Raw genomic sequence first — 12,924 nt, forward strand, 5'->3', positions numbered from 1 at the left:
CTTCTTAAAAGTTACATTTACATTTTTTTCAAGTTATCTTTATGGAAGACAAGAACAAACCACCACGCAATATGCAAAACAAGACATTTATTCTTAGAAAAGCAGTCAGGTTTATGTACAGTGAGCCACAGACGAAGACAAAAATCACATACTGCCATCTTCAAGATCCTTCCAACGTGCCTTCTTTGACGATGACTCGTGCAAGATTTCGTGCAAGAGCAAGTCTCAGCATTTCCACTTTCATAGTCTCGACGTCATCATTCTAAAAGCAAGCACAGTTTGGGTTAGACTACTACAAGCAGTAATGTGCTGGTGATAGGTTCTCTTTCTGGGTTTTGGAAAGGAAGGATGCAGGTCATTAAGAGGGAGAGTACGTGTGTATTTACCTGTTACAGGGACCTCCTGAGAAGAGCAAAAGCTACATTTCCTACTTTTTAGATCAACACAAGGCTTGGCAATGCTGTCTTTTCGTTTTCTGGCAGCTGTAGAGGTTTGCATGTGCAGCAAATGGCTCCCTGTTCTGCGCCTGGAACCTTTCATAGCTTGAGCTGTTAAATGGCAGCATCTCAGCTTTTCATTGCCCATGTAATTTGCAATTATTTATCTTGGAAGAGCATCACAGTCCAATCCAAATCAGCAGAACAGTGAGGAGTGGAAATACTGCTGTACTGGTTTTGCGTATATTTAAATATTTTTTGATGATGCCTCAGTTGGCTGGCCTTTAAAACTAACACCACATACCAGCCTCAGTAGCTCAGGCTCTCCCTCTTTTCTGCCCCCACATAGAAATATAAATTCAGAGCTTGCTTTCCCTGACCTTCCCCACAGCCCCACTGATTCATTATCCAGTTGTCCTCAAAACAGGAGGTACCTGGAATTTCTGCTTATCCGACTTCCCTGCTGTCAGGTCTTCCAGGCATCGCATCAACTCGTAAGTCTGCTCTGCTGAAAATATGACCTGTGGAAATGGTAGTATTCACTGAAAATGATCAAGTTTAAGGACATCACACAGTCTGAGAAGAGAATGCTTTCGCACTCCCACAGATCTGTTCTGACCCTTTAAATCACAGGAACAGAGGATAATGCAGGCTGGAAGTGACTTTGGGAGGTCTCTAGTGCCACCTCCTGTGCAAAGCAGGGCCAGCTATAAGGTCAGAGCGGGTGCTCTAGGCTTTATCCAGTCATGTGTCTGTAATTGCTAAACTGTCATTTTCTTGATGGATCTTAAAGCAAAAACTGGGCTTAGAAGAAGGAAGCACAGTAGAAAAATCTTCAAGCCAAGTACCAGAAGGAACTGGATGCAGCGTGTACTTAAATTATCAGTATGTATGTATTCTGCTGCTGTTTTCTTAAGAGTTGATTATCCTATCCTGGGTCCCGTGTGCTCCCACCAATAGGACATTTGGATAGCTGTGCAATTCTGGAACTGCCACAAACAGTTCTTTTGCACTGGAAGCGCAAGTCCTAACCTGGGGGCAGAAAGGGGGTCACCACTTCCACATACCTTGTCAGGAAGAAAAGAAAGGGGGTGGGGGGCTTTGTCACCCGTGACCAGCGTGCTCACCTCTTTCTGCTCCAGCAGGGGAAGGGCATCTGTCAGCAGGGTCATCCAGAAGGAGCAAGGAGCAATGTGAGCCGTCATCAACATCAAAAGCAACTTGGCAGCTTCAGAGAACCGCTTCTCCCCATACAGCCGGTGGAATTCTCGGTACTTGCCTACGCATGGGTGTTGGTGAAGGGTAAAAGGTGTCAGTGTCTGTCAGACCTGCTCAGGCCTGGGCTAGTGGATGTTAGGTGGTCCGTGTGCTCCCATGAAGCCTGTGGTAGAACTACCCCCATCTGAAATGAGTCTCTAAAGCAGCTGAGTCTGGGGGAATGGGAATCTTGTGTATGAAGAAAGGTTAAAATAGAGGCTGGCTGAAAAGGCAGCCAAAAAACTGTTACTGTTCTTGATGAGGTTAACTGTTTGAACCAGCCTGTTTGCTAACTGATACTGTCTGGTGCTGAGTGTTTTCAGGGTGAGCAACAGCACCAGTGGCTTGGAGAGACTGGTGGCGTATGCGAAAACCAGGAACAGGAGGGGAGAGGCCAGGGAGTGAATGTTCTTTTTGATACCGCAGAGTATCAGGAGGTCTGAAAGGCTTCATTGTGTTTCTGATTGTTTAAATGGAAACTGAGATCTTTGTTGATGTGGAAAGTTCTGCTTTTGCTAAGGATTAGTTACATCACTATCCAGCACATGAGAACTGGCTGAGGATGAAAGTGAGTTTTATTCTGCGGCTTTGTTTGTATCCACTAAACTGTCAAAATACTGGAAGTAATGATTCCCATTCAGATTCACCTTTGACTAATGCTTGAGCTCAAGATAGAGACATGTGAAAGTTGTCCAGCAAAAATACACCTGATGTTTCTAAAACCTCTAAAGGCAAAACAAGCAGAAATATTTTCAGGCCTTTCAGGACTTTTTATAAAAAGCAGAAAGGGAAGTAATTTCTCTATAAACGTAGCTTATAAACACAGTTACACAACTAAACTACAAATCTTTGGGGCTGATGCAAGGGTCACTAGGTGACACTGGGCATGCAGAGATATGAGGGATTACCAATTTGGTAAGTCACAGTTACCTTCTAAGCTTAATTTAGGATAAGGTTTAAATGAAGGAAATACAGTTCCAGTTTTGCAAGCTTGGACCAAATGGGAACAGATCAAATTCAGGATCACCTTCACTGTAATGCTGCTGTCAGCCAGAAGGGAGTCAGTCCAATTGCCAACAGCTATTCCCAATTCTTATTAGATTTTGGCTCCAGTAATTGGGCTTGCTAACTAACTGCCACAGCTCCAGCGAAAGGTGCATTTTAGCTCCATTTCCTGTCTTGGTCCATTAATCAAAGGCCACAGAGCAGCGGCAGCCAGATGGGCAGGTTACCACAGCCCACACCTCTGCCAGCCAGGAGAAGGAAGCTGTGGTATGTGAAGGAAACTCGCTGGAGGCCCTCAGCCGTTATTTGGCACAATTGCTATAGTGAAAGGGAAGGAGACATCTTTTGTTTGAGTGAGCTTGAAATTGGCATACTGAACCAACAAAAGTTGTTCAGATTTTGGAGACCTTTATGTAGTTAGTAAAACTATCACATTGTAAAAGTAACTTAAACCAGTGGTTTACTCTTCCAAGGAAGCCTCCGAAGGTCTTCCAGATTGCGTTTGTTAATATTTCAAAGTCTCCCTAGGTAGTGATAAAAGTCTGGAAAAAGACTAAGAAAGGGGAAGCATACAAATGTCAGAACTCGAGACTATCCTGCTCAGAGCGCTGCAGAACAGAAGCCTACTGTGAGTGCAGTGGTAAAGGCAGTCTCCTGGTAGCAAGCAGGCTGCATCCCTAATCACCTTCAGGCATTTGCTTTCCCCTCATCACTAAAACAGAATGTAGCCAGATGGAGGAAGAGACAAATCCAAATAATTCTGTGGAGTTAACTATGTTCTAAATAACAGACCAGAAGGAAAACTGTAGACACTTCTCACCAAGAAATGTTAGCCGGTCACTAAGCAGCATGGATGGTCCCAAATTATCAATGAGGTCTAAGTCAGAGAAGCAACCCCTTTCACAATAGTCCTTAAGGAATCTAGGGAGAAAGTAAAACAATAAAAGCTTAGAGGGAAGAACATCATCCACATTCATTTTGTATCTCCTAATCCCTTCCCAGAAAACTTACTACACAACTGAGTTTCATCTTAATCAACCTCCTGTGAGGGTTTCAGAAGACATCAAAACATTTCCTGGGAGTGCCAAATGAACTGATGTAATGTGTGTTTAACAGACACTATTTATTCTTCTAGATTTTGTGGTAGTTGAGATTTATTCTTGAAAAGGAGTAAGTGAAGGAAGGAGCACAGGAAGCTGAGGCTGGTGGATGCATAAAGAACACTCCCAGGTCATGACAAAAGCTCTATTTTTCTGCTGTGTAAAAAAGTTGATAAGCAGTAGGAACAAAAACAATTCTAAAAACTTTTTATCTGTTTTGTCACAGCCTTCATTATGCTGCTGTTTTCAGAGCTGCTTCCTGTGATGGTTTTCTTTCACCTTCTGCTGAAAGAAATATAATGATTCCCACTCCCTCAAAGAATAAATGAAAAAAACCCCAGCAATCTCTTAATACTCCCTTTTTTCACTGCTGAAGATCGAGTATTGCCTGGCCCTCTAACCAGAGTGTAATTTCAAAATTATACTCTAACTATGCAAAGAGATTGGTACCTGCCTATTTCCAATTAGCAAAAAAATACATGACATGGATTGCTAGATTAAAAAGCATAACGAGAGTTGCCATATCTTTTGTCTAGGCCTAAGCTAAGTGTTAGCACCCTCTTCAATTTTGTAACAACCTTCCCACCCATGCAAGGTCAGATACTGTGACAAGCTTATGCAAAACCAGGGACACAATAAAATTTTACTCTTTTTTTATATATAATTGTGGCTTGAGATTTTCTGCAGAACTGGTGGCTTAAGTGGCTCCCACTGACTTGTATGGAGACTGGTTAAAAATAATCTGAGTAAAGCACAGAAGGGAATTATCCTCCATCCAAATCAGTTCCCTGGTTCACTGTACAGCTCATCATAGAGCCATATTGGAGCAAGTGAAAGGGCAGTGCATAAGAGAGAGATATTGCCAAAAGAAATGTTTATCAAAGCAAGGTCTAAGAGGATTGGACTGTTAGATAAAGCAAGTCTGTTTCATCTCTATCTAGATTTCATGAAGTAAAACAATGTAGAAAAGAAACAGCTGGGGTATTGCAGATGAGAGTACCCAAGGATGTAATTTTCTAGTCCAGAAGCAGGTACTTGGACCGAGGGAAAGACAATCCCAATCTGCCTGCTGCAAGGACCTTTTCTGGTCCATTGCAGAGTGGCTGCCTTTTCCCCTTCCTACCACCCCACTATAGCAGCAGCCATCTGAGAGCTTCCGACTCAGACTCACCGATCGGATATTAGTGTAGCAAAAGCCGCATCCTTAGCTCTGATGCTCCACGACAGGGCAGAGCCCAAGCGATTGTTCCGCAGAGCCTTCATGGCCATGATTTTACAGATGCTACGAACTTAGGAGAAAACATAGGAGAAGAGGGAAAGAATTAGTTTCAGTAGTTTCACCTGTATTGCTACGAAACAATGAGGTTTAAAAATCAATCACCTTGTTCATGCATCTGTCTCTGCTCACAGATCCTCAGCACTTTGAGGGCCTTCTGTTCTGTGTTAAGAGGTATCCGCTCAATATGAAGCTCCAAATATACCCTGCCGTATTCTGGACAGTGGTCAAAATAATCTACCCCCAGCTGCCACAGGCTGAGAGGGGAAAAAAAATCATCAAGCATTCCAATCATAAATCTTAAATAAGCACAACAGTAAAGCCACAAGGAGAATCTGAGTATGCATTAATAACAGTTAGCTCTGATTAACTTAGTATTCAGACCAAAAATGGCTTTTACTTTCTACCAAATACCAGCTGCCTATTATACAACTTTGGAATACCTGCATCTCACAAGTGCTTTGGTACAAGTTGCTCTGTACCAAAAAGCCACAGTGGAAGGAGTAATTCTACCCTGGTCAAAACACTTGATGGGTTCTAATAGATAGCTTTTATCTTTCATTCAGGAAAGGAAACATGCTAGTGTTGTACAATCCCTTAGGGACACCTTTGCTGAAATCCTAACAGTGGCTTCTGTAAGTTTTGCCTTTTTACTTCATTAACATGTAGTTCTTTGTTTTGGCTGCCTCGATGTTTGTCCTCTGAGTAAAAAAAAGTTGCTACCTGTGATGGGAGAAGAGTCCTGAGGCATACTCTAGCAGAAGGAATTCACGCATATTTGAACCAAAACTGGGGGGAAGAGAGAAAAGAAACAGGCATTACTATTGGCACCTCATTGGAAAAAACTGCTGGCTTTATTTCACAAGTACTTTTAATGTATGCAGCATGTTTTCTCATGGGCTATCTTAATAAGCTTTGTACCTCAGGCCTAAGCATGCAGGTCAGCTTTCTCCTGGGGCAGACCTGCCAAATATTTACAGCACTTAGCAAATATAACTGCAAGAAAGTGAGACTTCAAGAGAATTCAGATAGCAAAATTCAATTGCTCAAACCTATTCAGAATGTAAGTACAGAAACTCTTTTTAGATGGGTTTCTCACCATTCCCAATAATCACAAACACTTGGACCCTTGATTATATTTCAGATAAAATTACATTTTTAAAAAAATCCTAACACTGTACTGAGGCACTGTTGAAGAGCATGTCAAATTCATTCGGTCAGCAAATGCTTCTTCTCAGAGCACCTGGACTGCCTGTAACTTCAGAGGCACATGCAGCACCTTTATTCTCCATCTTCTGTATATGCCCAAGATGCTCCTTTTCAACCAAAATCCACATGCTATTTCAGTCATCCTTGCTGCTGGATGTCTGAATAATCAATGCAAATAAATACTTACTAGAGATTGTGAGACTGCAGGAGTTTACAGTGATCCAGCAGGTCAGTCAGATGAGCCACAAACCACCAGTTGCTCAGGGCAATGCTGTATTTGAAGCAAGCAAAAGAAAAAAAACTAAGCCTACTACTGCCAAGGAATGTGTCAGGTTTCCCACAGACATTTCTTACTAATACAGAAGCTATATTACAGTATAACGTCTGGCTGCAATGTTCCAGACCTAATGGAATACTTTTAATTGCTGCCTGCTTCACGTATTTTTGCAAAATTCTTTGAAAGGATGATCAGGTGGGCTGTACCCATATCCTTTAAGCCAAACACTATTGGAGTAAGTGCACACAGAAGCAATACTGTAGAACTAAAGAATCAAAAACCTTAAAACTCAACCTGCATTCCTTGATCACTTGATGCATCTCAAATTCAAAGGCTGCCATTAAAATCGTGTCTAGAGGCTCAGGGCTGCTTTCTCCACCCAGGAATAGGTCCATACTAGACTGTGGAATGAGATTAAAAGACATGATAAATGCAGAAGTTGTGAGATGGTGAAAGGAAGACACTTGTTTGGATGTAGCAGCCTCATTTAGGTTATTTTATGGGAAATAACAGGTCATAGCAATTGAACACATTAACAAAAAAGGTTTTTCCTTATTTTAGCATAAGGAAACAGGGAAAACAGTTTGCAGGAACAAGACTGGTAACATTAGACACTGAAGAGACTGGGTCTTCAACAATTATTTGTCCACTGTGTCAGTCTCCCCGTCCACTTAAAAATTCTATGAAACATCTTACAGGTATGTAGTTGCTGTAAGATGTCAACCCCCACAAAGTTCTTCTTTAAATACAGTAACCCTTGTGTGCAAGAAACAGTGGAGAATATAAAAATAATTCTACTTCATGCCTGTGCATAAAACCGCAGTTCCATTGGCTTCACAGTTGGATGGGAATACAGGAGTCGGGTAACCAGAAAGTGGTACCAAGTAGTCATAAGTTCCTTTTTCTCTAGTATGGCATCCTCATCTCCCAGCAGGATCTAACAAGAGAAAAGCATAGGAGTAATTCTGCAAATTCAGCAATGTACACAGCTGCATTGTAACTCTTCAGAGGCATTACTCCCATTTTGCCAAGTTGAGAACTGAATCAAAATTAAATAACAAAGGACAAAGATCCTTCTCAGAGCCCAGTTTCCTCATTTTCCCCTTATGGCCTTGGACACAAAGAGAAAATGATCTGCCCAGGCTTGCAAAGACTGTTGCAAAACAAAGAACGCTGTACAAAAGACTGGCTTGAAATCTCCTGATTTAATGAACAGATCATCCAGCATATTAAAGTTACTTATGGCTACACAGGGCTCCTGAAATACACAAGAATGGATCCAATACTTGTCCACAGTTTCCTTCCTTCCTAGCAAAAACACACCTTGCAGATGGATTCCATGTGGGAATTGGACGCAAAAGTTCCATCCTGTAGATACCGCTGACATTCTTCATGCCAGTGCTGCCATTTCAGCTCCATCTCGGTCAGTGTCTGAGTGTTGCCAAGCTGAACAGAGGCAAGATACATAAAATAAAGAAAACACCAAGTCAAATCACAACAGGCACTTGGGCTGAACTCATAGTCATTCATGCTAAAAAGCTAAACACAGGGCTACCATCAAATTTTTCCTTGCCCTATAACTGCATTTGAAGTGTCTTTACCCAGCTAAATAAGGCAAAGGATCTTAAGAGCGTCCCATGAAAGATTACCGTGATGCAGCTGCAATTTTTCCTCCACAAGGAGATCACTGCAGCAGAGGGAAACTTTGCTGGCAAAGTCTTCAGCAAATATTCTGTACAAGAGAACAGTTCTCAACAGGAACTGTTTCAGACAACTGGATAACGTATCCTGCTGCAAAAATTATCTTTCTGTGTTGGTTTGTCACCTAACAGGTTTTTGCCTGTATGGTTGGGTCTTTTGGGCAATTCAAGAACAGAAGTATTATTATTGTAAAGGATTAAGACTGAGAAGTTTTAATGGTCAACAAATTGTGATGTTACAGGAGCCACAGCAGAGATGAAATAGACTGGACTAATACTGTCATCCCTCTTATCTCTTTTCCCAATGGAACTGCATGAAAAAAATCCACTTTGTACATACACTGGGCACGGGCATCTTCTTCATCAAGTCATCCAAGATTTTGTACATGTTCACTGACGCGGGATTGGCACTGGCTTCCTTGGAGAGCAAGTGCCGTGCTTCATCCATTCGGCCTTGCAGCACAAAGACATCCACCTGCAAAATCCACCTGTCTGTGAGCACCACACCGTGCAAGGCTACAAAATACCCAGGAAGAGTATCAGAGGGGAATTTTAACTGGTGATTTAGGCAAGTTAAGTGGAGTTAAAATGCTTAAACTGTAGGCCCTGCTAATTCAAATACACAGTGTAAGTCTTGACCTCTATGGAGCATGAAAGTGAAAGGATCAGGATGGGAATGAGGGGTAGGATGATCTTCAGAATGGCTTCATCTTAAAACCTGTATAGGCAGACAGCAGCAGTGTCCTAGGTATCAGTTCCTAAGATGCAGTCTAGTGTAAAGTGGGGAGGAGGAAGGCAAAACACATAGGTGTGAATTCTCTTTGTTTAAGAATCTTATAGGTGACTATACTCACCACGTTCCAGAAGAGCTCATGTTTCGATGGATTTTCACTGCTCAGAACTTCACGGACCATGTTGTCCACATCACAGACATGAAGTCGAACCCAGTCAAGGAGCCGAAGCAGAAGGGGACCAGCTTTATGCAGAGAAGATTTCACTCTGTTAGTTCCCAACTGTTTGTTCCCAAACTGCTATTTTACATGCTTCTAACCTTAATGGTTTGACAATCATTAGATGAGGTTTACTGATGGGATTTCTATCTGCCACACTCAAAGTACGAAGGAATGGAGTTCCTTAAGTAGTCGGGCTGTGGGAGCACCAGGCTGCTGACAGATTTGTGTGGCAAATTTTAGACAGAACAGCAGCGGAGTCCAGCAGAAAACCCTAATGAGTTACTTGAAGAAATAAAAGGTGAGTGATTCAGATCATAAATCTCACAATGCCAAAAGACACATAGAATGCTTCTGTTTAATTTAGCATCAACTCGTTATTATTAACTGAATATGAGGAGGAAATCTGGTACTAGGTGATTTTCTTCAGATTAAGTAATCTACAATTTGTGAATCTCTCTTCTGAATTCTGGGACTGTGCAAGTAGCAGATTTGTTTGCATAATTCCATTTCCTTAAAAAATTATTTACTACTTTAAAATGCTGGTGTAAACAAACTGACTTCAAAAGTTGCATCCTAAAGTTAAAGGAGTTGCGTCAGAGAATGCATAAATGTTAGTTGGCATCAACGTATTTGACGCTTAAATATGTGTTTATGCTTAAAAGTCAAATAAATTGGCAACAACTTTTGATATCCCTCTTCTTCACTACCTTTCTGTTAAAAAGACAATTTAAATTGTAGTGAACTACACATCGGGGAAAAAGAAGGCAAATCTAATAGCTTGACATAATTCAACATGAAGGCGGCAATTTACTGAGGCAGAAGAGGTATTAAAAGGCTTGTTGGCACTTGTTATATCTCTAAAACGTATTAAAATATGACACAATGGATGCTATACACATTTTAAACAAATAAATATGAAAAAAAAAAAAGCCCTTCAGTCTTAACATCAGGATAGTTCACTGCTCACCTGCAGCTGCTTCAACAAACAGAATCTCACACAGGTTCCAGATCAGCTCCATTGCAGAGAGAATAGAAACCTGAAAAGAACAGGGCCATGCTTCAGATTTAGTAATTATTCCGGTTAGGTTTTTTTTAACCACACAAAGGCATCTGCTGTCCATAGCAATCAGTTAAGCTCAGTTCTTGCAAACAAGAGAAATGTCACACTGACACTTCAGAGATACCAAATAAAAGACAGAAACAGGCCACAACTTCTCTACGCACATTCAGCTTAGAAAATATTGAAGCTGTTTGTGTATTGAAATGCAGTGATAATCTGTCATCAGTGGGCAATACTAAATAGTACAGAAAGTGTTATTTTCAGCCTTTTTGCTCTCCTAAGATTTAACAATACAAACAGCAAAGAAAGAAAGAAAGGCCAATAAAGCAACGTCAGTGCAGCTAATAGGACAAAACTACTGTGAGCAATGTGTTCTTCCCATAACACACTTCTAGTGTCCAACAGTTCACAGTGAACACCTAGAGCTTGCTACGAGGCTCAGATGCAGTTGATTGGAACTTGAGTGTTTGAGAGGTAAAGTTTCAGACAGGCGAGTACTGGCCCACAGCTGGCTTTAAGATGACAAGAAAACATCACACCTAATAACACTGAATATATGTTTAAGAAATGGCAGTGAATCCAGATGTTGGTCATCTTTTTATTGTTTTAGAAGTACAGGAGCCAACTATTTATTCCCGTTTATTCTTGGTCACGAAACGCATCCAATGTACTAAGCCAGAGTTAAATCTAAAGTGCCTTACTGCCACAGTGTTGGTCTTGATGAGTTTACTAGCCAGTGATTCATGTTCAGTTGTGACTACATGACAGGACTGCAGATTACCTGAGTGCTATACTGGCTGTGCAGGGCAGGGTCCCGGGTTGAAACTAAAGAAAGAATAAGGGAAGACAAAGAGCAACATATTTACCTTTCACAGCCCTTTCTGGGCTCATAAATAAAGACAACAATGCCTGCTCACTCATGAAGCAGAGACCTAAGTGAGTACACACATGGCAAAGCAAACTTTTATATAAAACTTTCTAACTTTTTTTTGTAAATCCTGTGCAAATCTGGGTATGGCTACAGGGCACAGATGGAAGGGAAGAGTAAAATCCCCCACTTTTTGGTGGGAGCAAGCTGTTAATTTGGACTCAGTTTCCAATAAAACTGCAACCTGAGATATGAAAAGGCTGCAAGTCCCCAGAAAATCAGTTAAAACATGGTAAGGGAAAAAAAAAAAAATTCTGACCAGATTTACAAACCAGCTTGGAAATCTCCCGGATGGAAACGGAGTCTTAGTAATTACTGAAATCTATGCATGCTATTTTACAGTAGTTGCAATAACAGACAATTGAAGTACTACTTTTATAATCACAAATGGCATTTCCTTTTATTGCAGTAAGAGAACAAACTTACTAGCTGCCTGGTGCATGTCCTCCATACAGGCTCTTATCACTGATCGGTAGTTCTTACTCACTTGAACCAATCTGCCAAACACAAAAAGGCTTCGGTTAGAGAGAGCTGCTTGAGTTTTACTCTCATGCCTATTGTCCACTAAAGCCTTGCAGGTTTCTCAGCAGCAGCAGGCACCCCCGGTACCTGGGTGAATCCAGTGGGGATCAGCGGGGCTGTGCGCGGTGGTTGTACGCACGCCGGCTATATGCAGGCAAGGGCGCTGGTCAGCACCGTTACTGGAAAGATCAGGGCCTTGTTTTGTAAAATTACCCCAAAGCCGTCCTTTTTTTCCTGCACTGCTGCTGCTTACCGCAGCTCTAAGCAGCCTGGTCACTGGCATTTGCCTCGCTCGGGGCACTTATAGGCGAGAGGCGTTTGCCCAGCTGGAGAAGGAGCAGCGACGGCGGCGGTTTCCCGCGCCCCATCCACTCACTGCGCTTTCCTCGACTTCCCCGCCAGCTCCTCCTCGCTCCGCTGGAGGCCGACGAAGATCCCGTGCGACTCGTTGAAGAGTTTCCGCAAGGTCTGGATGTAGATGTCCTGATCCCTGCGGACCACGAAGACGCGGGAGGAGCTCGGCCCTCCCTCCCCGCTGCCTGCAACACAGCCCGTCAGCGTCCCGGGCAGAAGCGCCCGGCCCGGCCCGGCCCTGCCCGCCCCCTCCCCGGGCCGGGGACCCACCTCTGCGGCCGAAGAGGGTCTCGCACACCAGCACCTCCGCGGGGCCCCAGGCGAAGCACAGCTGCCTGGCGGACGGGTCCGCGCCCGGCACCACCTGTGAGGGGACGGCGGCCCGTCAGAGGCGCCCGCGGCCCCCGCACCCACCCGCCCGCCCGGCCCTGCCCTGCCCTGCCCTGCCCTCCCCGGCCCCGCACCATCAGCGGTGGCTCCGCGTCCAGCTCCTCCATGGCGGCGGCCGCGCTCCCCTCACCGCCTCCCGCCTTGCCGGCGCGCGGGGAGGCCCCGCCGCGGCTGCCCGCGCCGCTGCCTGCGCTGCCCGCGCCGCTGCCCGCCTCTCGCCCCGCAGCCCCGCCGCGCTCCGGCCCTTCCCCGCGCCGCTGCCGGCCCGAGCTGAGATGCCGGCCGGGGTAAAGGAAGGGCGAGCGGCGGGTCTCCGCCGGTTCGGGGCAGGCGCCGGCCGCTCGCCCCGGAAGCGCCGCCGCGCTCCAAAGGCCCCGCCGGGGCGGGAGCGGGGCGCCGCGGCCGGCCGCTCGGGCGGGGACGGGGCAGGCCGGGCTCCGCTGCCGCCCGTAGCTG

General features: G+C 44.2%; 1 protein-coding gene across 3 annotated transcripts; it reads right to left on the reverse strand.

Annotated features, from left to right (window-relative positions):
* Positions 1-72: 72 nt before the first annotated feature.
* On the reverse strand, positions 73-12,672 carry NUP85 (nucleoporin 85). 3 transcript variants are annotated; one of them, XM_030013051.2, is made up of 19 exons: positions 12,543-12,672; positions 12,349-12,442; positions 12,101-12,263; positions 11,629-11,699; positions 11,056-11,099; positions 10,182-10,251; positions 9,116-9,237; positions 8,602-8,736; positions 7,885-8,007; positions 7,367-7,498; positions 6,856-6,962; positions 6,472-6,555; positions 5,799-5,864; positions 5,181-5,332; positions 4,971-5,088; positions 3,520-3,620; positions 1,565-1,716; positions 872-958; positions 73-262 (listed from the first exon to the last, which is right to left on the reverse strand). In XM_030013051.2, the coding sequence occupies exons 1-19, from the start codon at positions 12,573-12,575 to the stop codon at positions 161-163; spliced, it is 1,956 nt and encodes a 651-aa protein (XP_029868911.1). In that variant the 5' UTR covers positions 12,576-12,672; the 3' UTR covers positions 73-160. The 3 variants fall into 3 exon arrangements, with proteins under 3 accessions (XP_029868911.1, XP_029868913.1, XP_040979354.1); XM_030013053.2 differs by lacking the exons at positions 12,101-12,263; positions 12,349-12,442; positions 12,543-12,672 and adding an exon at positions 11,978-12,088; XM_041123420.1 differs by lacking the exons at positions 12,101-12,263; positions 12,349-12,442; positions 12,543-12,672 and adding an exon at positions 11,812-11,954.
* Positions 12,673-12,924: the final 252 nt, after the last annotated feature.

The sequence above is a fragment of the Aquila chrysaetos genome, chromosome 5 (genome assembly GCF_900496995.4).
Source record: "Aquila chrysaetos chrysaetos chromosome 5, bAquChr1.4, whole genome shotgun sequence".
Classification (NCBI taxonomy): Eukaryota; Metazoa; Chordata; class Aves; order Accipitriformes; family Accipitridae; genus Aquila; species Aquila chrysaetos.

What these genes read in the sequence shown, in the direction of transcription:
- NUP85 (XM_030013051.2), bottom strand. Translation starts at nt 12,575, where the DNA reads ATGGAGGAGCTGGACGCGGAGCCACCGCTGATG. An exon ending in AGAAGATGCCCGTGCCCAGT is followed by an intron (nt 8,008 to 8,601) that starts GTATGTACAAAG and finishes GCCTCTGTTCAG; the next exon opens with CTTGGCAACACTCAGACACT. An exon ending in TGACCGGCTAACATTTCTTG is followed by an intron (nt 1,717 to 3,519) that starts GTGAGAAGTGTC and finishes ACCCATGCGTAG; the next exon opens with GCAAGTACCGAGAATTCCAC.